The 25,604-nt window shown below is 40.0% G+C and overlaps 1 protein-coding gene across 4 annotated transcripts in view; it reads right to left on the reverse strand.

Annotated features, from left to right (window-relative positions):
* Nucleotides 1–25,604, reverse strand: part of DIP2B (disco interacting protein 2 homolog B) — a 304,374-nt gene that overhangs the window by 42,528 nt on the left and 236,242 nt on the right. For all 4 annotated transcript variants that reach the window (XM_066368716.1, XM_066368715.1, XM_066368713.1 and 1 more), the window contains 3 exons: nt 16,918–16,998; nt 13,942–14,069; nt 11,774–11,888 (listed from right to left, as the gene is read on the reverse strand). In XM_066368716.1, coding sequence (XP_066224813.1) covers nt 11,774–11,888; nt 13,942–14,069; nt 16,918–16,998 — 324 coding nt within the window. The remainder of the gene's footprint in view (nt 1–11,773; nt 11,889–13,941; nt 14,070–16,917; nt 16,999–25,604) is intronic.

A 25,604-nucleotide genomic window follows, 5' to 3' on the forward strand; every position in this document is an offset into this window, starting at 1 on the left:
GAATCGAACCCAGGACTTCTGCACGCCAAGCCGACGCTCTACCACTGAGCCAACCGGCCAGGGCCGCTTCTCATCTCTTTCCCTTTCCCTTTCTGTTGTCTGTCTCTCTCCTTCCTTCACTGTAAAAAAAACCCAAAAAAACACCACCGAAACTTCGAAATCAATACTCCTTAGACTATCCTACTAATTAACATAGACAACTAGGATATGGCAAATCTGACAGTTCCGAATATACAGAAAGTTAGCAAAAGTATTACATATAGCCTGAATTCCCAACTGAACACCATCTGGTGAGTTGTGTTGTCTATTGACCACCTTCCTCGGAAGGTGCTAAGTTATGAAGTAAGTTTATTATGTATAGAAGGGAATTAAACAACCTCTGGACTCTGCCACAGTACCCTTACTGTTCTACTATAAATCCAAGTGCTCCACGTTGAGAAGCTAGAGACTGAGAAAATAATGCCCTCTCAATTCATGCCAAAATCAGACCCCAAATGATTTTACAAGAAATTGAATTAGTAAGTTAGCACAGCATTTAATTCCTAAAGTTGTTTCCCAGGGAAAAGTAATAAGCACCTTGGGGAATTTCAATTTTCTGTGACAGGAAAAAACATAATTCACTACAAGATTCAACCATTATACTCCAAAATTCATTCTGACAAAATAAGCAGTTTGTTTCTTTGAAAATATGAACAGTATAAAAAATATTCTCGGCCCTGGCCGGTTGGCTCAGCGGTAGAGCATCGGCCTGGCGTGCGGGGGACCCGGGTTCGATTCCTGGCCAGGGCACACAGGAGAAGCGCCCATTTGCTTCTCCACCCCCCCCTCCTTCCTCTCTGTCTCTCTCTTCCCCTCTCGCAGCCAAGGCTCCACTGGAGCAAAGATGGCCCGGGCGCTGGGGATGGCTCCTTGGCCTCTGCCCCAGGCGCTAGAGTGGCTCTGGTTGCGGCAGAGCGATGCCCCGGAGGGGCAGAGCATCGCCCCCTGGTGGGCAGAGCGTTGCCCCTGGTGGGCGTGCTGGGTGGATCCCGGTTGGGCGCATGCAGGAGTCTGACTGTCTCTCCCCATTTCCAGCTTCAGAAAAATACAAATAAATAAATAAAATAAAAAATAAAAAATATTCTCTCTACAGGTCTGATTTGTAGCCATCTTTCAGAGATCAGCCTAGTCTCACCTTCTTCAAAGTTTTTTCTGTCTAGTGTACCTTCAGTAGATTCTCTTTCTCCTGATTTTCCATTGCAAATAGCTGTTATGTCACCTGATAATTCAGATTCACAGATCTGGAGGATAGAAAATCTTTTTTTTTAATTTTTTAATTAAAAATTTAAATTTACTGTGTTAACATGGATTCAAGTGTCCCACCCAATATAACACTCTCACCCCCCAACATTCCCCCATTACACCCTCTTTGCTCCCCTCCTCCTGACTCACTACCCCCCTTCCCTCTGGGATTTTCTGTCCTGTTATCTGTATTTATGTATTATGTATATATAATTTCACTCATCCCTTCACCTACTCTGATCCTGTCCCCTTATCCTCCCCTGATAGCTGTACCTCTGGTCCCTGTAACCCCTCCTCTGCCTCTATTCCGTTCCTCAGTTTTCCATATTCATTAAATTCTACATATAAGTGAGACCATATGATATTTGTCTTTCTCTGCCTGGCTTATTTCACTTAGCATAATAATCACCAGGTCCATCCATGCCATCATAAAAGGTAAGATTTCCTTCTTTTTCACACCTGTGTGGTATTCCATTGTGTATATGTACCACTGCTGTTTAATCCACTTGTCCATTGATGGACACTTGGGCTGTATTCAGATCTTGGCTATTGTACACAATGCTGTAATAAACACAGGGGTGCACATCTTCTTCTGAATCAGTATTTTTGGATTCTTATGATATATTCCTAAAAGTGGAATAGCTGGGTCAAAAGGCAGTTCCATTTTTAATTTTTTGAGGAAACACCATACTGTTTTCCACAGTGGCTGTACAAGTCTGCATTCCCACCAGCAGTGCAGGAGGGTTCCCTTTTCTCCACATCCTCTCCAGTACTTGTTGTGTGTTGATTTGTTAATGAGTGCCATTCTGACAGTTGTGAGATGGTATCTCATTGTGGTTTTCATTTGCATTTCTCTGATGATTAGTGATCCTGAACATTTTTTCATATGCCTATTGGCTATCTGTATGTCCTCTTTGGAGAACTGCCCATTTTTTAATTGGATTGTTTACCATCCTGGTGTTGAGTTTTAGAAGTTCTTTATAAATTTTGGTTACTAACCCCATCAGACGTATTGGCGAACATGTTCTCCCACTATGCCAGTTCTCTTTTTATTTTGTTAATAGTGTTTTTTGCTGTGCAAAAACTTTTGAGATTAATATAGCCCCATTTGTTTATTTTGTCCTTTATTTCACTTGCCTGTAGAGATAAATCGGCAAAAATATTGCTACGAGAGATATCAGAGTTTACTGCTTGTGTTTTCTTCCAAGATGTTTATGGTTTCATGACTTACATTTACCGTATTTTTCGCTCCATTGGACGCACCTTATCATAAGACACACCTAGGGTTTTAAGGATGAAAATAAGAAAAAAAATATTCTGAACCAAATGGTGTGTTAAAATGTTTAATAAAATACTGTATTTTTCACTCCATAAGACACACAGGCATTTCCTCTTCCATTTGGGGGGGAGGGTGTGTCTTATGGAGCGAAAAATATGGTAAGTCTTTTATCCATTTTGAGTTTATTTTTGAGAATAGTGTAAGTTGATGGTCTCATTTAATTTTGCACATGTACCTGTCCGATTTTCCCAACACCATTTACTAAAGAGACTGTCTTTACTCTGTTGCATACTCTAACCTCCTTTGCAAATATCAATTGACCATAAAGGTGTGGGTTTACTTCTCGGTTCTCTGTTCTGTTCCATTGATCTGTATGCTTGTTCTTATGCCAGTACCCATCTGTTTTGATTATAATGGCCTTGTAGTATTACCTGGTATGAGGAAGTGTGATACGTCCATTTTGTTCTTCTTTTTCAAGATTGCCGAGGCTATTTGGGTTCTTTTTTTGGTTCCGTATAAATTTCTGGAATATTTGTTCTAAATCTATGAATATGTCATTGTTATTTTAACAGGAATTGCATTAAATCTATAGATTGCTTTGGGTAATAGACATTTTAATGATGTTTATTCTTCCTATCTATGAACATGTATATGCTTCCACTTGTTTGTATCTTCTTTGATTTCTTTTTCAATGTCTTACAATATTCCAAGTACAAGTCTTTTACCTCCTTGGTTAAATTTATTCCTAGGTACTTAATTATCTTTGTTACAATAGTGAAGGAGATTGTTTCCTTAATTTCTCTGACAATTTATTGTTGGTATACAAAAAACACTACTGATTTCTGAATATTAATTTTATATCCTGCCACCTTGCCAAATTTATCAGGTCTAGAAGTTTTTTGGCTAAGACTTTAGGGTTTTCTATATATAGAATCATGTCATCAGCAAATAATGAGTTTTACTTCTTCTTTTCCAATTTGGATGCCTTTTATTTCTTCTTCTTGTCTGATTGCCGTGGCTAGAACTTCCAGAACTATGTTAGGGGGCACTCCTGTCTTGTTCCTGATCACAAGGGGATTGCTTTTATGTCCATTGAGTATGATATTGGCTATCAGTTTATCATAGGTGGCCTTTATTATGTTAAAGTATGTACATTGTATTCCCACTTTGCTGAGAGTTTTGATCATAAGTGGGTGCTGGATTTTATCAAATGTTTTTTCTGCATCTATTGATATAAACATGTGAGTTTTATCCTATATTTTGTTTATGTGATGAATCACATTTATTGATTTACGAATATTCTACCAGCCTTGTGTCTCCGGAATAAATCCCACTTGATTATGATGTATGACTTTGTGTGTGTGTGTGTGTGTGTGTGTGAGAGAGAGAGAGAGAGAGAGACAGACAGACAGACAGACAGGGACAAACAGGAAGGGAGAGAGATGAGAAGCATGAACCCTTCATTATGGAACCTTAGTTGTTCATTGATTACTTTCTCATATGTGCCTTGGCCGGGGGGCTAGAGCAGACTGAGTGACTCCTTCCTTGCTCGAGCCAGCAACCTTGGGTTCAAGCTGGTGAGCTGTGCTCAGACCAGATGAGCCCTCACTCAAGCCAGTAACCTCAAGGTTTCGAACCTGGGTCCTCTGCATCCCATTCTAATGCTCTATCCACTGTGCCACCACTTGGTCAGGCGATATATGACCTTTTTAATGTATTGCTGGATCCATGTTGCTAATATTTTTTTGAGAATTTTAGTATCTATGTTAATCACGGATATTTGCCTATAGTTTCTTTCTTTGTAGTGTCTTTACCTGGTTTTGGAATGAGGATGATGCTTGCCTCATAAAATAAGCTTGGAAGTCTTCCCTCTTGAACTGTTTTGAATAGCTTGAGAAGGATAGCTGTTAGTGCTTCTTTGAATGTTTGGTAAAATTCACCTGTGAAGCGATCTGGTCCAGGACTTCTGTTTGATGTCAGTTTTTTAATAACTGTTTCAATTTCATTTGTTGTAATCAGTCTGTTTAGGTTTTCTGATTCTTCCAGATTGAGTTTTGGAAGATTGTATGTTTCTAGGAATCTATCCATTTTGCCTAGGTTGTCCAATTTTTTTGCATATAAATCTTCACAGTATTTTTTTACAATCCTTTGTATTTCTGTGGTATCGGTTGTTACTTCTCCACTTTCATTTCTAATTTTATTTATCTAGGTCCTCTCTTTTTTTCCTGATGAGTCTGGTTAAAGGTTCATCAATCTTGTTTACCTTTTCAAAGAACCAGCTCTTGGTTTCATTGATCTTTTCTATTGTTTTTTTAGCTGCTATGTCCTTTATTTCCACTCTGATCTTTATTATTTCCTTCCTTCTAGTTCCTCTGGGCTTTATTTGTTGTTCTTTTTCTAGTTACTTTAGATGCAGGGTTAGGTTGTTTATTTGAGCTTTTTCTTGCTTCTGAAAGCATGCCTGTAATGCTATGAACTTTCCTCTCAGGATTGCTTTTGCTGTGTCCCATAGATTTTGAGTTGTTGTATGTTCATTTTCATTTGTTTCAAGGAAATTTTTTATTTCTTCCTTGATCTCATTTTTAACCCATTAGTTATTTAATAACATACTATTTAGCCTCCAAGTGTTTGAATGTTTTTCTATTGTAGTTAATTTCTGGTTTAATTTCACTGTGATTAGAGAAGATGCTTGATATGATTTCAATCTTCTTAAATTTATTGAGACTTGTTTTATGTCCTAATATGTGGTCTATCCTAGAAAATGTACCATATGCACTTGAAAAGAATATATACTTTGCTGCTTTGGGGTGAAAGGTCCTGAAGATTTCAATTAAATCCAGTTGATATAGTGTGTCATTTAAGGCCTCTGTTTCTTTGTTAATTTACTGCCTGAAGAATCCTTCCACTGATGTTAGTGGGGTATTAAAATCCCCTACTATTATAGCATTGCTGTCACCCTTTATATCCATCAAAATCTGTTTCATATATTTAGGTGCTCCTATATTGGGTGCATACACATCTACAATGGTTATATCCTCCTGTTGAATTGCTCCCTTTATCATTATGTTGTGACCTTCTTTATCCCTTACTATATAGCCTTTATTTTAAAGGCTACCCCAGATAGAAGTATTGCTACCCCAGCTATTTTTCATTTCCATTTGCATGAAATACTTTTCCCCACTCCTTCACTTTCAGTCTATGTGTATCTTTTGTTTTGAGGTGGGTCTCTTGTAGACAGCATATGTACAGGTCGAGTTTTATTATCCATGCAGCTACTCCATGTCTTCTGATTGAAGCATTTAATCCATTTATATTTAAGGTTATTACTGATATGTAGTTGTTTATTGTCAGTTCATTCTTTAAACCTACAATCCTTTTTCTCTTGATTTCTTTTTTCCTTTCCACTTTTTATTGCAGGCCCCTTAACATTTCTTGCAGTACTGGTTTGGTTGTAATGAATTCCTTGAGTCTTTTTTGTCTGGGAAGTCTTTTATTTTTCTTCAATTTTAAATGATAGCCTTGCTGGATAAAGCCGTCTTGATTATAAGTTCTAGTTTTACATCACTTTGAATATTTCTTTCTTTTTTTTTTTTTTTTGGTATTTTTCTGAAGCTGGAAATGGGGAGAGACAGTCAGACAGACTCCCACATGCGCCTGACCTGAATCCACCCGGCATGCCCACCAGGGGCGACGCTCTGCCCACCAGGGGGCGATGCTCTGCCCCTCCGGGGCGTCGCTCTGCTGCGACCAGAGCCACTCTAGCGCCTGGGGCAGAGGCCAAGGAGCTATCCCCAGCGCCCGGGCCATCTTTGCTCCAATGGAGTCTTGGCTGCAGGAGGAGAAGAGAGAGACAGAGAGGAAGGGTGGGGGAGTGGAGAAGCAAATGGGCGCTTCTCCTATGTGCCCTGGCCGGGAATCAAACCCGGGTCCCCCGCACGCCAGGCCAACGCTCTACCGCTGAGCCAACCGGCCAGGGCCGCTTTGAATATTTCCTGCCAATCCCTTATGGCCTGGAGTGTTTCTGCTGAGAAGTCAGATGTCATCCTTATGGAGGCTCCTCTGCAGGTAATTAACTGCTTTTCACTTGCAGCTTTTAGCATTCTTTCTTTGTCTCTTAACTTTGGCATTTTAATTATGATGTCTTGGTATAGGCCTCCTTGGGTTCTTCTTTAATGGAATGTTCTGTGCTTCTTGAACTTGTGTGACATTTTTTCTTCATCAATTTAGAGAAATTTTCAGCTATGATTTCTTCAAACAGGTTCTTTATCCCTTGTTTGTTCTCTTCTTCAGAAACCCCTATGATGTGGATATTGTTTCTCTTCATGCTGTCACAGAGGTCTCTTAGAGATTTTCAGTCTTTTTGAGCCTCTTTTCTTTTTGCTGCTCGGCTTCCATTTTTTCATTTATCTTGTGCTCTAAATTGCTGAGTCAATCCTCTGCTTTATCAAGCCTACTGTTAATTCCTTCTAGTGCAGTCTTTGTTTCTGATATTGTATTTGTCATTTCTAACTGGTTCTTTTTTATGATTTCAACATCCTTTTTGATGTTTGTTATCTTTGTTTAAGTTCTCGTTGTGATTACCTATTGTTGCTGTAAGATTGTTGAGCATCCTAAAAATCATTATTTTACACTGAGTCTGGTAGTTTGGTTACTTCCATTTCATTTAGTTATTTTTCTGGGGATTTCTCTTGTTGATTCATTTGGGTCATATTTCTTTGTCTTCCCATTTTGTCTATGTATTGGGTATCATTGTCTGACTTTGAAATTTGTTGTAGTGTCTTTATGAGGAAGATGGGCTCAGTGGTACTGACCTCCAAGCCACCTGAGTTCCTTGCTCTAGGAATGTTTCTTGGGGGTTGTATTTTCCCTCCTGTTGTATGTGAGTATTGAATGCACCTGGTCCTTTCGTGTGTGTGGTTAACCCTTCAGGCTGGTTGGCTCTAAAGGTCAACCTTGATCATGCTTATTAGACAGTGTACAGTGTCTGTCCTGTTGGGTATATTTATTCTCCACAGTGTCTGGTGCCTGCTGGACTCCTCCTTTGGGTTTGCTGCTTGTGTAGGTAGTTTTTTGTTGTTGTTTTTTTACAGAGACAGAGAGAGTCAGAGAGAGGGATAGATAGGGACAGACAGACAGGAATGAAGAGAGATGAGAAGCATCAATCATTAGATTTTTGTTGCAACACTTTAGTTGTTCATTGATTGCTTTCTCATATGTGCCTTGACCGTGGGGCTACAGCAGACTGAGTAACCCCTTGCTCAAGCCAGCGACCTTGGGTCCAAGCTGATGAGCTCTGCTCAAACCAGATGAGCCCGTACTCAAGCTGGCGACCTCGGGGTCTCAAACCTGGGTCATCCACATCCCAGTCTGATGTTCTATCCACTGCGCCACCACCTGGTCAGACTTGTGTAGGTAGTTGAGTTTAGGGTTGGTGCTGTCTGCCACCCACTGCTAGTTGTGTTGATTCTGGTCTTCTTGAGTTGGTGTCAGCCATTGTTTATAACCTGCTGTGGGCTACCTGTCTGGAGCTACTACTCTGTTTGCTATCTGTGTCTGTGTTTTCAGTGCCTGGGTAGTGTGGGAAGAGCCAACCTGTGTATAAGGATCAGCTTCCTCCTGCTTAGAGATGACAGCAGCTTCGTAAAAATCCCAAGCTCCATAAGGTTTGCCTCCGATTTTCAGCAGCTCAACCTCCTTTTGCAGCTGCTGGGTCTTCTCACAGAGTCTTCTGTAGTGTGAGCTCAGATTGGCCTCACCCAACCAACCCCTCTACAGGTTGCAAGCTTGTTGGATTAGTGCAGCTGAGGTTGGGTATACAACATTAATAGGACAGGGAAAGTGGCCTCTACTCCAGAGCCTAATCTCTCAGCCACTGCTGGATACCCCAATTCCATTTCTTTTCAGTGAGGTGAGGAGCAGGTTCAGATTGTGTAGGACCGACAGTTCCCTCTGCAGCAGTTCTTCTGGCTGTTGACTTCCTGGTCTCAGGGAGGAAGACTTGAGTTTTCCCCTGGGGCTGACTATGCCCTTTTAGAAAGTGGCTAAGCCGCTTGACCAGACCCAAACAATAGGGTCACAGGGACCCACTCTTTGAATGTCTGTGCTCCGTGCCTCTCTCCCTTCCCGCTGTGAAATCTAGCCCAGTGGGGCAAGATATCCAGCACCCAGGCCAGCTGATGGTGAAGCTCCACCCTATCCAATGCGCATGAGTCACTGTGCCGGTGCTGATCACAGAAAGTGGAACTCTCCTCAGCTGGGCCCAGTGTGTGATGAGCCCTCTCTTAGGACACGCCATCAGTAAGGTATGTTAGGTCCTGAATCAATGCTCTCCATAGCTGGCCACTGGATACACCAGCCCTGGACCTCCCTAGAGGAAACCTGGCGCAGACCAGTGGGGGACACTGCCCGTGACTAGCCCTCAGCAACCTTCTTGGAGCTACAAGCTATCCAGAGTTTATGGCTGCCTTTGCTGGTCCCAAGTGCACATAGAAATACCAAGCTTCACACCTAGGCTGGCTTTTACCCACACTGGGCCTGGGGGAAGGTCCACAGAAGGCCAACGTTCCCTGAGCTCCAGCCTCCTGTAGCTTCTGTTTGCTGGCTGCTTGTTGGGTGGGCTCAGCCACTGAAAAGCCTGTTCAAGTTTAGAGCCTGGAGCAATTCCAGAATTAGGAAGGGTGGTGGGTGTGGCTCCGCCCCTCAGCCCCAGGAGACAGTCTGTCCAGACTTTTTTCACAAACCTTAATAGGGTGTGGCCCCAGGAGTCCAGTGGGCATGGCATCTGAGACCCAGAGGTGTGGTATTCCCACAGCCAGGACAGTTTCTACTGAGTCTCCTGTGAGGTGGAAGCACCAGTCATAGACTCGGGAGCATGTGGGGTAGAGGGGCGGCGAGGCTCTGGTCTCAATGCCAGAAAACTGAGTCACTGACGTGCCTACTGCTTCCTGGCTGGCTTCTCAGTACGATCCAGTCTCCATAAGATGGGACAGCAGAGATTGCCGAGGGTGGGCAGTTGCTTTTTCCTAGGCTAATGCTGCTCAGAGGGGACTGCTCCACCCAAGAAAGATGGCAAATGTAGTACTGGAGAATGACTTAGTACAGGGGTTCCAGTGGCTGTCCCCCACAGTGTCTCTCCCTGGGCCACCAACTTCACACTCTCCTCATGCAATTCTAGGCCTCTTAGCCTTCCCTCTACTGGAGCCCTGGGTGAGTGGCTGGCTGTAAACGAGATTTTCTGCGCTGAGCCTATAAGATGGAGCCTGTGTGTGTCTCTAAGAGCTCCATCTCTTTCTTGCAGACAGAATCCTCAGCTCTTTTCACTGCCAAATGTCGTGATTGGCACCTCTTCTAAGCTCTGGGGCTCTAGGCTTGGGTGCCGGCCTGGGGCTTAGGGCCCTCTCTTCTTTGGGCGACCCTCCCCACAGTGAGAGTCCCTCCAGACCCTCAGCCACCCCTCGCTCCTTGGAGTAGGGCAGCCCTTTCCGCATCTCTGCCCTTCCTACCAGTCTCCATGTGGCTTCTTCTGTGGTTCTTGATTATAGACTCCTCTTTGTTTAGTGCAAAGTTGGTTTTTCAAGATGACTGTACTTAAATTAAGTTGTAATCCAATTTGGTCCTGGGAGGTGGTAGTTGGAACATCTGCCTACTCTGTTGCCATCTTTGAATCCCGGAAGAAATCTTAAAAGTCACTCATCTCATGCTTGCAGCATTTCTACAACATTACCACTGACTGGCTGTTAATAAATCCAAATGCCTTGAGCGGACAAGTTATAGATGTTGGGAACACTCTCAATACCATATCAGCTGCTATGCAAGGACAGTCCATATTCTTAGACCCTCCACTTACCCAACAAACAATTGATGATGTGCTGGCATAGCTAACTGGTTCTGGGGACTGAGAAGGGAACAAAAGAGATAAAGTCCTGGCCTTTAAAGGGCTTATATTACAGTGGATGTAGAAAACAATAAAAATATATGGTGATAAATACTAAGTAGAAAAAGAAGAGTACGGGGACAGAGTTAAAGGGAATGTTATTTTGAGAGTGGGCCTCTGAAAACGTCTTCATGGAGACTATGCTCATGATTATTTTTGCTATTAATAATCACCATCATTTACTGAATGCAGGCACTAAATATTTAATTTTCTAATTAGTATCAAATAATCCTCCTAATAGCTCTGTAATGTAAGTAATTTTATGACCACTTTATAGATTAGGAAATAAACTCACTGAAGTTAAGTAACTTGCCTAAAGGCACATAACTGGTAGGCAGTAGCGCTGGGATTCAGGGTGTGAGTATACATGAAGACTAAGCAAGCTCCTTTCATCACTAGCCTGCCTTCTCTAGAGACACATCCCTTGTACTGAACCTGAATCTTTCTCTTTCCCTAATGGTTTGTGTCACCTAGCTCCTGAACTCCATAGTAAAGCCAGCATTCTAATTTTCTGGATCCCTTGCACTTTTAACATGAAGTAAGATTATAACTATTGACAAGTGAATTGATTACTGTCAAAGATGGGTTCCAGCCCTGGCCGATTGGCTCAGAGGTGGAGCATCGGACTGGCGTGCGGGGGACCCGGGTTTGATTCCCGGCCAGGGCACACAGGAGAGGCGCCCATTTGCTTCTCCGCACCCCCCCCCCTTCCTCTCTGTCTCTCTCTTCCCCTCCCGTGGCCGGGGCTCTATTGGAGCGGGGATGGCCCGGGAGCTGGGGATGGCTCCTTGGCCTCTGCCCCAGGCGCTGGAGTGGCTCTGGTTGCGGCGGAGCGGCACCCCGGAGGGGCAGAGCATCGCCCCCTGGTGGGCATGCCGGGTGGATCCCGGTCTGGCGCATGCGGGAGTCTGTCTGACTGTCTCTCCCCGTTTCCAGTTTCAGAAAAATACAAAAAAAAAAAAAAAAAGATGGGTTCCACATATGGACAGTTAAAACTCTCTCATGAGTTGCAAACACTCAGGAAAAAAAAAATGAAAGAATTTGCTGAGGCGAGTTAATTCAGTTGTCTTTGACAACCCAAGCAGAAAATTACTATGTGGTCTACAGGGAGAAATAGTATTATCTAATTTTGCTAATAGTACCAAGAATATTTAAATAGTGGTTGGCAAGAAAAAAATAAGGTGGCACAACTAGTCCATCAAAGAAAATGTTAAGCACCAGTTGTTGCCAACTTTGACAACAAAGCCAACCTGCCCCGACAAAACCCAAGGTGTGCTCACCTGCAGCACACGGCTCATCCACTGGAAACTGTCTTCCTCAGAAGCGTCGGGTCTTTGTTCCGCAACTACCACAATGCGCTCATCATAAAATACAGACACAGAAAACACAGCAATTCTAAGAGAGACAGATCAAACACATCAGGAATCCCTTCACAACCAGTCCTGTTCATTTTGCTCACTTGGAATTCAGAGAAGAGACATCCCCACCACACTAGCCAAGAATGAGTAGTTTAGAAAAGAAGATGTACAATCATTGTATCAAAATGAGGACTCAAAAAACATGGATTAGGCACCATTGTCATGAATGTCAGGACACAGTGATAAATAAGACAGAGGCCCTGTCTTCATGAAGTCTGCATGTCAGAAAGACAGAACAAGTTAATATAAAAGAATCTCATATTGTAGTGTACACTGAGAGAAAACTAAGGCAGGGCAAGGGGTGGAATGGGGGATGGGTGTACTATGAAGGAAGCACTCCCTGAGGAATGGACACTGGAGCAGAGACCTGAATGAAGTTGGGGATGTGAGCCACACAAAGATCTGGAGGAAGAGGTTTCTGGCAGAGGGAATGAAAGTGAAAAATATCTGAGGTAGGAACAAGCTTGGCAGGTTTGAGGAAAAGCAAAAAGCCAGTGTGCTTGGAGCAGAGTGGTGAAGCAGAGAGCAGTGGGGAGAGGTTTGAGCCAGGCCAGGGTAGTCACAGAGGACCTGGTAGGCTAAGGGAAGGGGATATTTTGAGTGAGGTCTCTGCCCACACATCCTCTTACTAGTAAGACTCTTAGACCACCCTCCATAAACTGGCACACAAACACCCGTCCCCCGTGCGCTTTTTTTTTTTTTGCATAGCATTTGTCACCATCTCATATGTTATTTATTTCCTTTTGTGGTTACTGTTTCTTTCAATGAGAATGTGAGCTTCATGAGGCCTGTTTGGTTCAATACCACACCCTGAGCATACAGTTGGCACCCAATAAATATTTGTTGAACTAATGCATGAAATAATGGGAAGTCATTGGAGAGCTGAATATACCTGTATACCTGACCATCTCCCTTCCTTCCTTTGATCCATACATATTTATTGAACACCTACTGTGTGCCAGGTGCTATGCTGAGTGCTGGGGATACAGTTATGACTAAAGACAGAAGGTCTAGTGCACCATGGAGCTCACATCTCATAAGAAGCCACACTATGACAAAAACTACACATTTCAGAAACTGGTTCTCTATTGGATTAATTCATTTTTCTTCCTCAAAAACTAAAGGGCCTGACCAGGCAGTGGCGCGGTGGATAGAGTGTCAGACTGGGATGCAGAGGACCCAGGTTCGAGACCCCAAGCTCACTGGCTTGAACGCAGGCTCATCTGGTTTGAGCAAAGCTCACCAGCTTGGATCCAAGGTCACTGGCTTGAGCAAGGGGTTACTCAGTCTGCTGAAGGCCCATGGTCAAGGCACATATGAGAAAGCAATCAATGAACAACTAAGGTTTCACAACGAAAAACTGATGATTGATGCTTCTCATCTCTCTCCGTTCCTGTCTGTCTGTTCCTATCTATCCCTCTCTTTGACTCTCTCTCTGTCTCTAAAAAAAAAAACAACAACAAAAAACTAAAGGGACACCAAGATTGCTTTAAAAACATATCCATAATTGTAAACTAACAAACAGGGCATCAATTACTCAAATATGTACCAAATATCTTTTCTTGAACTCTTAAGCCAAGACAAAAGGACATCTAATTGACTTCATCGATGGAATTTGAAATTAGTACTTATGTACTATGTCAACCTCTGTGTTAAAACGATATAATAATTTACTTAGAGATGAGTAAGAGAAACAATTCTTAGATGGGAAACTTCTACAGAGTAGCATCTATCTCAGACTGAATGGGACTACTTCTGTATTGAAGGGATGTAGGAAGTTCAACATTATAGAATCCTCCTCAGTCCTCAGAACTCAACAAAACTGAAATATAGGATATTGTTATATCTTACTTCTCTCAATATAGCCAAAGATTCAGACATTTTAAGACAAACATTCAAAGTCTGGTTTCTGCTATGCTTAACTAAAAATAACCTATCACTTAGACGAGAATCTATAGAATACAACTCAAATCACCCAATGGATGTAGATTCTACTGAAAATCTTAATGCTTGCACTTTGTACTACTCACCTTCCTCTATAAACAGTCTTTATTGATTCAACAGCCAATCCAGTGGCAACGATGTCATCAGCATTGTGTCTTCGACCACTAACCATCAGTAACCCATCCATTTTTCCAACCACAAACACCAAGCTGCCCTGAAAGATAAGTGATTTATTTTGATTTCCATAATTTAATAGTAAAACAGACATTTTACTTCCCACTTTGAAATAAATCGCATGAAAAATGTAAGAAAAAAATACCATACTTTATGGATTCTAAGAGTGTTTCACATCTTGGCATCTTGGAAATTAGTGAAAAAGCTCAGTGACATCTTACACTTAATGAGGATATAAGAAAGGAATCTGTTCCCATTTATTCCTAGGGAGGAATTATATATATAATATAAGAGGGTGACTAGGATGGCGCACAAGCAGCTTATTTTCCCAGCCATAATTACATATTAGTTATCTTCTGTACCTATTCATGGAATGGATGCAGAGGAGAAAAATGTTAAGTCAATTAATACTGTAATTAGGAAGAGATAAAACTGTTTTTTTTTTAAATTTTTTATTTTATTTTATTTATTCATTTTTAGAGATGACAGAGAGAGGGAGAGAGAGAGACAGAGAGGGAGAGAAAGGAGAGAGAGACAGAGAGAGAAGGAGGGAGGAGCTGGAAGCATCAACTCCCATATGTGCCTTGACCAGGCAAGGCCAAGGTTTCGAACCGGCGACCTCAGCATTTCCAGGTCGACGCTTTATCCATTGCGCCACCACAGGTCAGGTAGAGATAAAACTGTTTTAATGTGAGAATAACTGTTTCAGGTTTATAAGAGTAATGCTTATGCCTTAATTATATTTTTGTATATATTTCCTTTCAGTCTGTTCTCCATAATATCTTTACATTATATTGTTTATATTATGTTGCATTTTGTACATATATTTTAATATCTTTTTCAAATTTAACAAATACAATATGCATTTCCATGCTATTATATAGTATAATTAATTCACACCTGCATGATCTACTTATGTTTTGTCATTTAGGTTATATTCAATTTTCACTATTATAAATTAAACATATTTATGCTTGAAAAAAAAGGGCAATGCTCTTTCTATCTGGCAAGATCACAAATAGACTAATAAAAAAAGGTCAAAGGAAGGCTGTAGGAGCCTCTTGTTTCCAGTAAAATAACAGAGCCACAGAAAAGTATGCTGTTAATGCCCTAAAAGCATCACTGTATAAATTATTTTATTTATTATTTAATATAATTATTATCAATAAGTCTCCCAGGCCCACTTGCAATAAGTTAACTTTTTCTATTCATTACAGAAGTCCTAAGTTTCTTGTACCATTCATATGTATTCATTACCTAGTAATCATCTCCATGTGAGTGTCACTCATTGACTTACTAAGTGTGATGCAGTGCCACACAATGTGTGAGCTAAAGACAAAAGAGAACTAGTCATTTCCAACACACTGTGAAAAATGCTATGCTGGAAATAAATAAAGAGAATGAGAGTCACTGCTAGTCTCCCATGTCTGTTTCTCCATTTCTTTCCCAGTAATAGAATTTTTAGCTGTGCATGGCTGACCAAAATAAGGACAGCATTTCATCTCCCTTGCAGCCAGGTGGGCCATGTGACTGGGTCAGAACAGAAAGATGTAAGTGGAAGCGCTGCTCAGAAGCTTCAGGGAATCTTCCTTAAGAGACCGTAGTACTGCATCCTTTCCTCTGTCTACTTCCCTAGAATGCAGATGTGATGGCTGGAGCTCCACCCTGGACATCAGTAGTGGAGTGGTAAGCCAAAAGAATTTCTTGGTGCTGAGTGAGGAAGTAAAAAAAACAGGTGTGGACTTCTCTTTCTAGGAGAGTGATTCTCTTAGAAGTGTGTCCATGTCCCCACCACCCTCCATAAATGTTGAGAAAGATAACAAAATTAGATCTTTTCTCATATAACTTAACCATTAAGAAGAGAAGAGTGGGTAAGGAAGTAATCAGAGATGGATGGAGGTACATGGGCCTAACTATGATAATAATTACCTATTACTTATCAAATAAAATCCAAACTTCCCATTATGTCAGGCAAAGCCCATCATGACCCAGCTCTATGCCTTCCCAGTTGGCTCATGAAGCTGGCAATGAGCTCTTTGAAAACAGGTTTTGTGTCCCTAATTGTCTATAAACTCAGTGACTATAAATACCATTTGCTGGAAAACAAACTGCTTTCAAAGAATTTACTATCATACAAGTTGTATTGGTGATAATATGTATGAAAATGCTTTACAAACTATTTCTTATGGTTTCCCTTTGCTATTTTTTTTTTAATTTTGAGAGTACATTTATTAAAGCTGGGGACAATGAAACAAAGAAGAGTTTAGGATAGAAGAAACAACGAGAGAGAGCTGGGTGGGCGGGGCTGTTTTGGCTCTAGAAATCTTTTTTTTTAAATATTTTTCTGAAGTTAAAAACAGGGGCTCTAGAAATTTTACAGGAAAGAAATAAGCTAAAAAAGGGCTGGTATCAGCTCACTAGAAAATCAGAAAAAAAGGGCCTTGGAGACAGGTTCAGAGACCTCACTGGTCCCCTGGTTAGAAGTCTCATGGGGTCCCTTACAGTTTAGGAGATGCACGCCTGGGAAAGAAGGAAGGTGTGGGCATGCTCCCAAGAGGGAGAGTGCGCCCTCCCTTTGCTATTAAAGGAAACTTTTTCAGCACACTTCCAATATATTGAAACATATTAATCAAATCAAAGAAAGGTAGCAAGAATAAGTGAAGAGTTCTGAAAATAAAAACTGTCTCAGTTTGGAGGAGTCAAATGAACTTGGATAACAGAAGCAATAAACATTAACTCATTTATGACATTCTTATAGGAACTGCTCTAAATGTAAGTTAAGCAGCCCTATAACACTCTTGGACTAATCAGAAGTTGTACTGTTCTATGAACTAAAGTCCAAATATTTGAATATGATGCACCAAAACAAACATGAAAGCATCACTTACTGGCCCTACAAACCCGAGCAATCCTGACCGGATGAATGGCATGTCCCCAACAGGAGAGCCTGCAGAATTCACTGGAATCACCTAAAAGATAGAAAAAAAAGAAAGTACAATTTGATTTTTTTTTCTTTAAAAAGGTATTTGAGACCCGGCTAGGTGGCTCAGTGGATAGAGTGTCATGATGGCATGCTGAGGTCGCAGGTTCAATCTCCGGTCAGGAGATACACAAGAAGAAACAAATGAGTGCACAACTAAGTAGAACAAGTTGATGCTTCTCTCTCTCTTTCTGTCTCTCTCTCTTTCCCCCCTCCCCACTCAAATCAATGAAATATTTTAAAAATATATATTTGAGCCCTGGCAGGTTAGCTCAGTTGGTTAGAGCATCATCCCAATATGCCAAGGTTGTAGGTTCAATCCCTGATTAGGGCACATACAAGAATCAATCAATGAATGCATAAGTAAGTAGAACAATATAACTATGGGTTTTTTTTCTATCTTCTTCTCTCTCAAATCAATAAATAGAAAATTCGCCTGACCAGGCGGTGGCGCAGTGGATAGAGCATTGGACTGGGATGCCGAGGACCCAGGTTCGAGACCCTGAGGTCGCCAGCTTGAGCATGGGCTCATCTGGTTTGAGCAAAAGCTCACCAGCTTGGACCCAAGGTCACTGGCTCAAGTAAGGGGTTACTCGGTCTGCTGAAGGCCCGCGGTCAAGGCACATATGAGAAAGCAATCGAACAACTAAGGTGTTGCAATGCTCAACGAAAAACTAATGATTGATGCTTCTCATCTCTCCGCTCCTGCCTGTCTGTCCCTGTCTATCCCTCTCTCTGACTCTCTCTCTGTAAAAAAAAAAAAAAAAAAGTTTAAAAAAAAAAATAGAAAATTAAAAATATATTTGAGAACCTCTCATGCATGTGGGGTATCTGACTCTCCCACATATATGCTATGTATTAAATTTTGTATGTTCTCTTGTAAAAAAAGTATTTGATTTTTTGTCTTTGTCTTTAAAAAATTATATACAAGTAATATATACTAAAATTATATACATAGTAAATAAAGAAATCCTACACTCTTTAAGAGATAACAATCATTTACAGTTTCTTGTTTATCTCTTTGGGCTTTTTAAAGATACATAAATTAGCATATTAAAAATGTATTTTTGCCCAGACTGGATAGCTCAGTTGGTTAGAGCATCATTTCAATATGCAAAGGCTGCCAGTTCTATCCCCAGGTGGGGCACATATAGGAACAAATTGATGTTTCTTTCTCTCTCTCTCTCTCTCTCTACTCCCTCTAAAATCAATAAGTAAAATAAAAAATTTTTTTAAGAAAAATTTATATATATTACTTTGCAATTTGCCTTTTCACGTACTATATCTTGCATACCTTTACAGGTTGGTAACAGTCTATCTATCTCCCTTTGTACAATAGTTCTATAACAGTGGTTTTCAACCTTGTTATCCTTGGAGACCAATGACAATAGGAGAATTATTTCAAGGGCCGCTAAGGAAGAAGTAAAAACCATTATCAGTATATTGTGCATTATCTTTTAATTATAACACTGTATAATGAAAATTCTCAAAATTAACCAAACAGTAAAAAAAATTTTTAATAGAATACAACTGAAATTTTTAGAAAGCAATATTTAATTCAAGAAAAGCTAGTGCAAAATCTGCTGTTGCTTCTTTGGAATACTTGATAACCGAGGCTGCAGTTTTGTTTCCAAGAGATGAAGTGCTGCATGGACTTCCATTCAGTTTCTCTGTTTAGTTTTTATTAGTGATAGGTTGGAAAAAGTCATCTCACACAAGTAGGTAGTAGAAAATATGATTAAAAATTTAATAGTTTTATATCTAACAGATAGATATTTTTTTTCCAGTGATATCCAAAATTGTGACAATGATTGCATTTTACATTTGGACACCAAAGTGACATCAGAAAATAAATCTATCAGTATTTTTATTCACAATGATTAAGAAAGCAGGAGTTGATATCTCCCATGAATGGGTTATTGAACTGATGTTACCTTTAGGGGATCCTCATTTTCAGGGTAATAGTGGTCAAAGTTTGAATTAATGCTCTTAAATGTTGCCTTATTATATTAAATATGAATTTCTAGTTGATGTCTACAGCAATCAAAAAGTCTTGGCAGGTTGGTTCAGTGGTAGAGTGTCGGCCCAGCATGTGGATATCCCAGGTTTGATTCCCAGTCAGGGCACACAGGAGAAGCAACCATCTGCTTATCGAACCCTCTCTTTCTCTCTGTCTCTCTTCCCCTCCTGCAGCCATGGCATGACTGGTTAGAGGGCATTGGTCCCAGGCACTGAGGATGGCTCCCTGGAGCCTCTGCCTCAGGTGCTAAAAAATAGCTCAGTAGCAAGCATGGCCCCAGATGGGCAGAGCATCAGCCCCAGATAGGGGTTGCAGGGTGGATCGTGGTTGGGGCACATGCAGGAGTCTCTATCTCCCCTCCTCTCACTTGTAAAAAAAACAAAAAAAATCTTGGAAAAGTGAAAACATTTCTACATCTATGTAGCATTCTATGTAGCACTGAATACTATGTAAGTTTATCTGAATGCTTTTTGTCTATTGCTTATGACTTCTAAATGTTCTGCACAGTGCAAAATGTTATTCGAATGAGCCTACAAGTCAAAGATATATAAAACAGCCTCAATAATATTTTCATCGATGATACAGGCTGGTAAGTAGCAATTACCCTGAGCATAAATGAATTCAACTAAGATCACTGGGTCTATAATCTTCAGCATCAGGGTGATTAATTCTTTTGAAGACCAGCATGAAATTTCTAGCAGACCAGTGGTTGAAACATACTGCTATAACATACCAATGAATGGAGGACAGGATAGCAAAGCCCTTCATGTAAAATGTATGTTCTATTTCTGGCTATGCCACTTACTAATAATGTGGACCTTGGGCAAGTTCCTGGACTTCTTTAAACCTCTGTTTCTGTTGTCATAAAATGAAACTCCCAAAGACTTTCACATACAAGCTTGGGGTAAAGATTAAGGGAATGGAAACAGATTTTCAGACATAAGAACAGTGCCTGGCCTAGAGTCAGTACTCAGGAAACTAGTAGAAATTAGTAGCTATTAGAAAATAACCAGTCTTTCTGGCTGTGTTGGTCATTCTAATTTTTCACTGTTACAACCAGTGCTTTAGAGAATACTCCTATACATATTTTTGTGCAATTGTATAAAAAGCATTAATCTTGTCAATTCTTTTATTATTAATTTTACTGGGGTGACATCAATAAATCAGGGTACATATGTTCAAAGAAAACGTCCAGGTTATCTTGTCAATGATTATGTTGCATACCCATCACCCAAAGTCAGATTGTCCTCCGTCACCTTCTATCTAGTTTTCTTTATGCCCCTCTCTCTCCCTTCCCATCTCCCCCACCCCCCAACCACCACACTCCTGTCAATGTCTCTTAGTCTCGTTTTTATGTCCCACCTACATATGGAATAATGCAGTTCTTGGTTTTTTCTGATTTACTTATTTCACTCTGTATAATGTTATCAATATCCCACCATTTTGTTGTAAATGATCCGATGTCATCATTTCTTATGGCTGAGTAGTATTCCATAGTGTATATGTGCCACATCTTCTTTATCCAGTCATCTATTGAAAGGCTTTTTGGTTGTTTCCATGTCTTGGCCACTGTGAACAATGCTGCAATGAACATGGGGCTGCATGTGTCTTTATGTATCAATGTCTCTGAGTTTTTGGGGTATTTATCCAGTAGAGAAATTGCTGGGTCATAAGGTAGTTCTATTTTCAGTTTTTTGAGGAACCACCATACTTTCTTCCATAATGGTTGTACTACTTTACATTCCCACCAACAGTGAATGAGGGTTCCTTTTTCTCCACAGCCTCTCCAACATTTGCTATTACCTGTCTTGTTAATAATAGCTAATCTAACAGGTGTGAGGTGGTATCTCATTGCAGTTTTGATTTGCATTTCCCTAATAACTAATAAAGATGAGCATCTTTTCATATATCTGTTGGCCATTTGTATTTCTTCCTGGGAGAAGTGGCTGTTCATGTCCTCTTCCCATTTTTTTATTGGATTGTTTGTTTATTGTTGAGTTTTATGAGTTCTTTATATATTTTGGATATTAGGCCCTTATCTGAGCTGTTGTTTGAAAATATCGTTTCCCATTTAGTTGGCTGTCTATTTATTTTGTTGTCAGTTTCTCTTGCTGAGCAAAAACTTCTTAGTCTGATGTAGTCCCATTCATTTATTTTTGCCTTCACTTCCCTTGCCTTTGGAGTCAAATTCATAAAATGCTCTTTAAAACCAAGGTCCATGAGTTTAGAACCTATGTCTTCTTCTATGTACTTTATTGTTTCAGGTCTTATATTTAGGTCTTTGATCCATTTTGAATTAATTTTAGTACAAAGGGACAAACTGTAGTTGAGTTTCATTCTTTTGCATGTAGCTTTCCAGTTTTCCCAGCACCATTTGTTGAAGAGGGTTTCTTTTCTCCATTGTGTGTTGTTGGCCCCTTTATCAAAAATTATTTGACCATATATATGTGGTTTTATTTCTGGACTTTCTATTCTGTTCCATTTGTCTGAGTGTCTATTTTTCTGCTGTTTTGATTGTCGTGGCTCTATAATATAGTTTGAAGTCAGGTATTGTCCCCAGCTTTGTTCTTTTTCTTTAGGATTGCTTTGGCTATTCGGGGTTTTTTTAAATTCCATATAAATCTGATGATTTTTTGTTCCATTTCTTTAAAAAATGTCATTGGAGCCTGACCAGGTGGTGGCGCAGTGAATAGAGCGTCAGACTGGGATGTGGAAGGATCCAGGTTCAAGACCCCGAGGTTGCCAGCTTGAGCGCGGGCTCATCTGGCTTGAGCCAAAAAAAGCTCACCAGCTTGGACCCAAGGTCGCTGGCTCGAGCAAGGGGTTACTTGGTCTGCTGAAGGCCCACGGTCAAGGCACATATGAGAAAGCAATCGATGAACAACTAAGGAGTCCCAACGAAAAACTGATGATTGATGCTTCTCATCTCTCTCCGTTCCTGTCTGTCTGTCCCTATCTATCCCTCTCTCTGACTCTCTCTCTGTCCCTGTAAAAATAAATAAATAAATATTTTTTAAAAATTAAAAAAAAAAAATGTCATTGGAATTTTGATGGGAATTGCACTGACCAGGCGATGGCGCAGTGGATAGAGCGTTGGACTAGGATGCCGAGGACCCAGGTTCGAGACCCCGAGGTCGCCAGCTTGAGCGCGGGTTCATCTGGCTTGAGCAAAAAAAAAAAAAAAAAATGCTCACCAGCTTAGACCCAAGGTCGCTAGCTCAAGCAAGGGGTTACTCAGTCTGCTGAAGGCCCGCGGTCAAGGCACATATGAGAAAGGAATTGCATTAAATTTGTATATTGCTTTGGGTAATATGGCCATTTTGATTATATTTATTCTTCCTGTCCAAGAACAAGGAATATTCTTCCATCTCATTGTATCTTTTTCGATTTCCCTTAACAATGCTTTGTAGTTTTCATTATATAGGTCCTTTACATTCTTTGTTATGTTTATTTCTAGGTATTTTATTTTTTTTGTTGCAGTCGTGAAGGAGATTATTTTTTTTGAGTTCGTTCTCAAATGTTTCATTGTTGGCATATAGAAAGGCTATGAACTTTTGTATGTTAATTTTGTATCCTGCGACCTTACTGTATTGGCTTATTGTTTCTAGTAGTCTTTTTGTAGATTCTTTGGGGTTTTCGATGTATAGGATCATATCATCTGCAAAAAGTGATACCTTTACTTCTTCTTTTCCAATATGGATGCCTTTAATTTGTCTTGTCTGATTGCTCTGGCTAGAGAACCTCTAGCACCACATTAAATAAGAGTGGAGAGAGTGGACAACTCTGTCTTGTTCCTGATTTAAGGGGGAAAGCCTTCAGTTTTGTGCCATTTAATATTATGTTAGCTGATGGTTTATCATATATGGCCTTTATCATGTTGAGATATTTTCCTTCTATACCCATTTTGTTGAGAGTCTTAAACATAAAACTGTGTTGTATTTTATCAAATGCCTTTTCTGCATCTACTGATAAGATCATATGGTTCTTGTTCTGTTTTGTTGATATGGTGTATTATGTTAACCGTTTTACGTATGTTGAACCATCCTTGAGATTCTGGGACGAATCCCACTTGATCATGATGTATTATTTTTTTAATATGTTGTTGTATTCGATTTGCTAGTATTTTGTTTAGTATTTTAGCATCTGTATTCATTAGAGATATTGGTCTGTAGTTTTCTTTTTTTGTGTTGTCCTTGCCTGGTTTCGGTATGAGGGTTATGTTGGCCTCATAAAATGTGTTTGGAAGTATTGCTTCTTCATTTTCTGGAAGACTTTGAGTAGAATAGGAATCAAGTCTTCTTTGAATGTTTGATAGAATTCACTAGTATAACAGTCCGGGCCTGAACTTTTATTTTGGGGGAGGTTTTTAATAGTTTTTTCTATTTCTTCCCTACTAATTGGTCTGTTTAGACTTTCTGCTTCTTCTTGACTCAGTCTAGGAAGGTTGTATTGTTCTAGGAATTTATCCATTTCTTCTAGATTGTTGAATTTAGTGGCATATAGTTTTAATAGTATTCTACAATAATTCTTTGTTTATCTATGATATCCGTGGTGATTTCTCCTCTTTCATTTTGGATTTTGTTTATATGAGTCCTTTCTCTTTTTTCTTTGGTAAGTCTTGCCAAGGGTTTGTCAATTTTGTTGATCTTTTCAAAGAACTAGCTCCTTGTTCTATTAATTTTTTCTATAGTTTTTCTGTTCTCTATTTCATTTATTTCTGCTCTGATTTTTTTTAATTCATTTTAGAGAGGAGAGGGAGAGACAGAGAGAGAGAGAGAGAGAGAGAGAGAGAAGAGACAGAGAGAGAGAATGGGGGGGAGGAGCTGGAAGCATCAACTCCCATATGTGCCTTGACCAGGCAAGCCCAGGGTTTCGAACTGGCGACCTCAGCATTTCCAGGTCGACTCTTTATCCACTGCGCCACCACAGGTCAGGCCTCTGCTCTGATTTTTATTATCTCCTTTCTTCGGCTGGTTTTGGGTTGTCTTTGTTCTTCTTTTTCTAGTTACTTAAGGTGTGAAGTTAAGTGGTTCACTTGGGCTCTCTCCTGTTTGTTCATATATGCCTGAAGTGATATGAACTTCCCTCTTATCACTGCTTTTGCTGCATCCTAAAGATTCTAATATGTCATAGTGTCATTTTCATTTGTCTCTATATATCTTTTGATCTCTGCACTTATTTCTTCTTTGACCCATTCATTTTTTAAAAGTATGTTGTTTAGTTTCCACATTTTTGTAGGTTTTTTTCCCTCTTTTTTGCAGTTGAATTCTAGTGTCAAGGCTTTATGATCAGAAAATATGCTTGGTACAACTTCGATTTTTCTGAATTTGTTGATGTTATTTTTGTAGCCCAACATATGGTCAATTCTTGAGAATGATCCATGTACACTGGAGAAAAATGTATACTCTCTCACTTTGGGATGAAATGTCCTGTAGATGTCTATCATATCCAGGTGCTCTAGTGTTTTGTTTAAGGCCAATATATCTTTATTGATTCTCTGTTTGGATGACCGATCTAGAGCCGTCAGCGGTGTATTGAGGTCTCCAAGTATGATTGTATTTTTGTCAGTTTTTGTTTTAAGGTCAATAAGTAGCTGTCTTATATATTTTGGTGCTCCTTGGTTTGGTGCATATATATTAAGAATTGTTATATCTTCTTGATTCAGTGTCCAATTTATCATTATGAAATGACCATTTTTGTCTCTGAGTACTTTTGCTGTCTTGTAGTCAGCATTATCAGATATGAGTATTGCTACGCCTGTATTTTTTTGGATGTTATTTGCTTGGAGTATTGTTTTCCAGCCTTTCACTTTGAATTTGTTTTTATCTTTGTTGCTTAGATGAGTTTCTTGTAGGCAGCATACAGTTGGATTTTCTTTTTTAATCCATTCTGCTACTCTGTGCCTTTTTATTGGTGAGTTTAATCCGTTTACATTTAGTGTAATTATTGACACTTGTAGGTTCTGTATTGCCATTTTATACATTGCTTTCTGTTAGTTTCGTGTCTTGTTTGATTCTTCTCTTTTGTTTTTCTATCCTTTGTTTTTGTTTGGTTGTATTCCATACTTCTTTCCTCTGTTGCTATCTTTTTTAAGTCATGTGCTTCTGTGGTGGTGTTTTCAAGGGTGGTTACCATTAAGTAATGAAAAGGGTTCCTACCCTGTTCATTGTAGTACACTATCTTTGAGTATTTCTTCACTCCATCGTCATTTGCTACTGTTAATCTCTGTCCTCTCCCCTTTTTTTTTGTTTCTGTTGTCACAGTTTAAATTTGGTTTTATTTTGTTCTTGGTGGAGCTTTTACTTGTGGTTTTGTTTTGTTTTGTTCTTTGTATCTAGTTGGAAAACCCCCTTTAGTAATTCCTGGAGTGGGGGTTTTCTGATGACAAATTCCCTAATCTTTTCTGTATCTGTGAATGTTTTTATTTCTCCTTCGTACTTGAAGGATAGCTTTGATGGGTATAGTATTCTTGGCTGAAAGTTCCTGTCTTTCGGGACTTTAAATATTGGGGTCCACTCTCTTATAGCTTGTAGAGTTTCTGTTAAGAAATCCGATGATAATCTAATAGGCCTTCC

The sequence above is a fragment of the Saccopteryx leptura genome, chromosome 2 (assembly GCF_036850995.1).
Source record: "Saccopteryx leptura isolate mSacLep1 chromosome 2, mSacLep1_pri_phased_curated, whole genome shotgun sequence".
Lineage (NCBI taxonomy): Eukaryota > Metazoa > Chordata > Mammalia > Chiroptera > Emballonuridae > Saccopteryx > Saccopteryx leptura.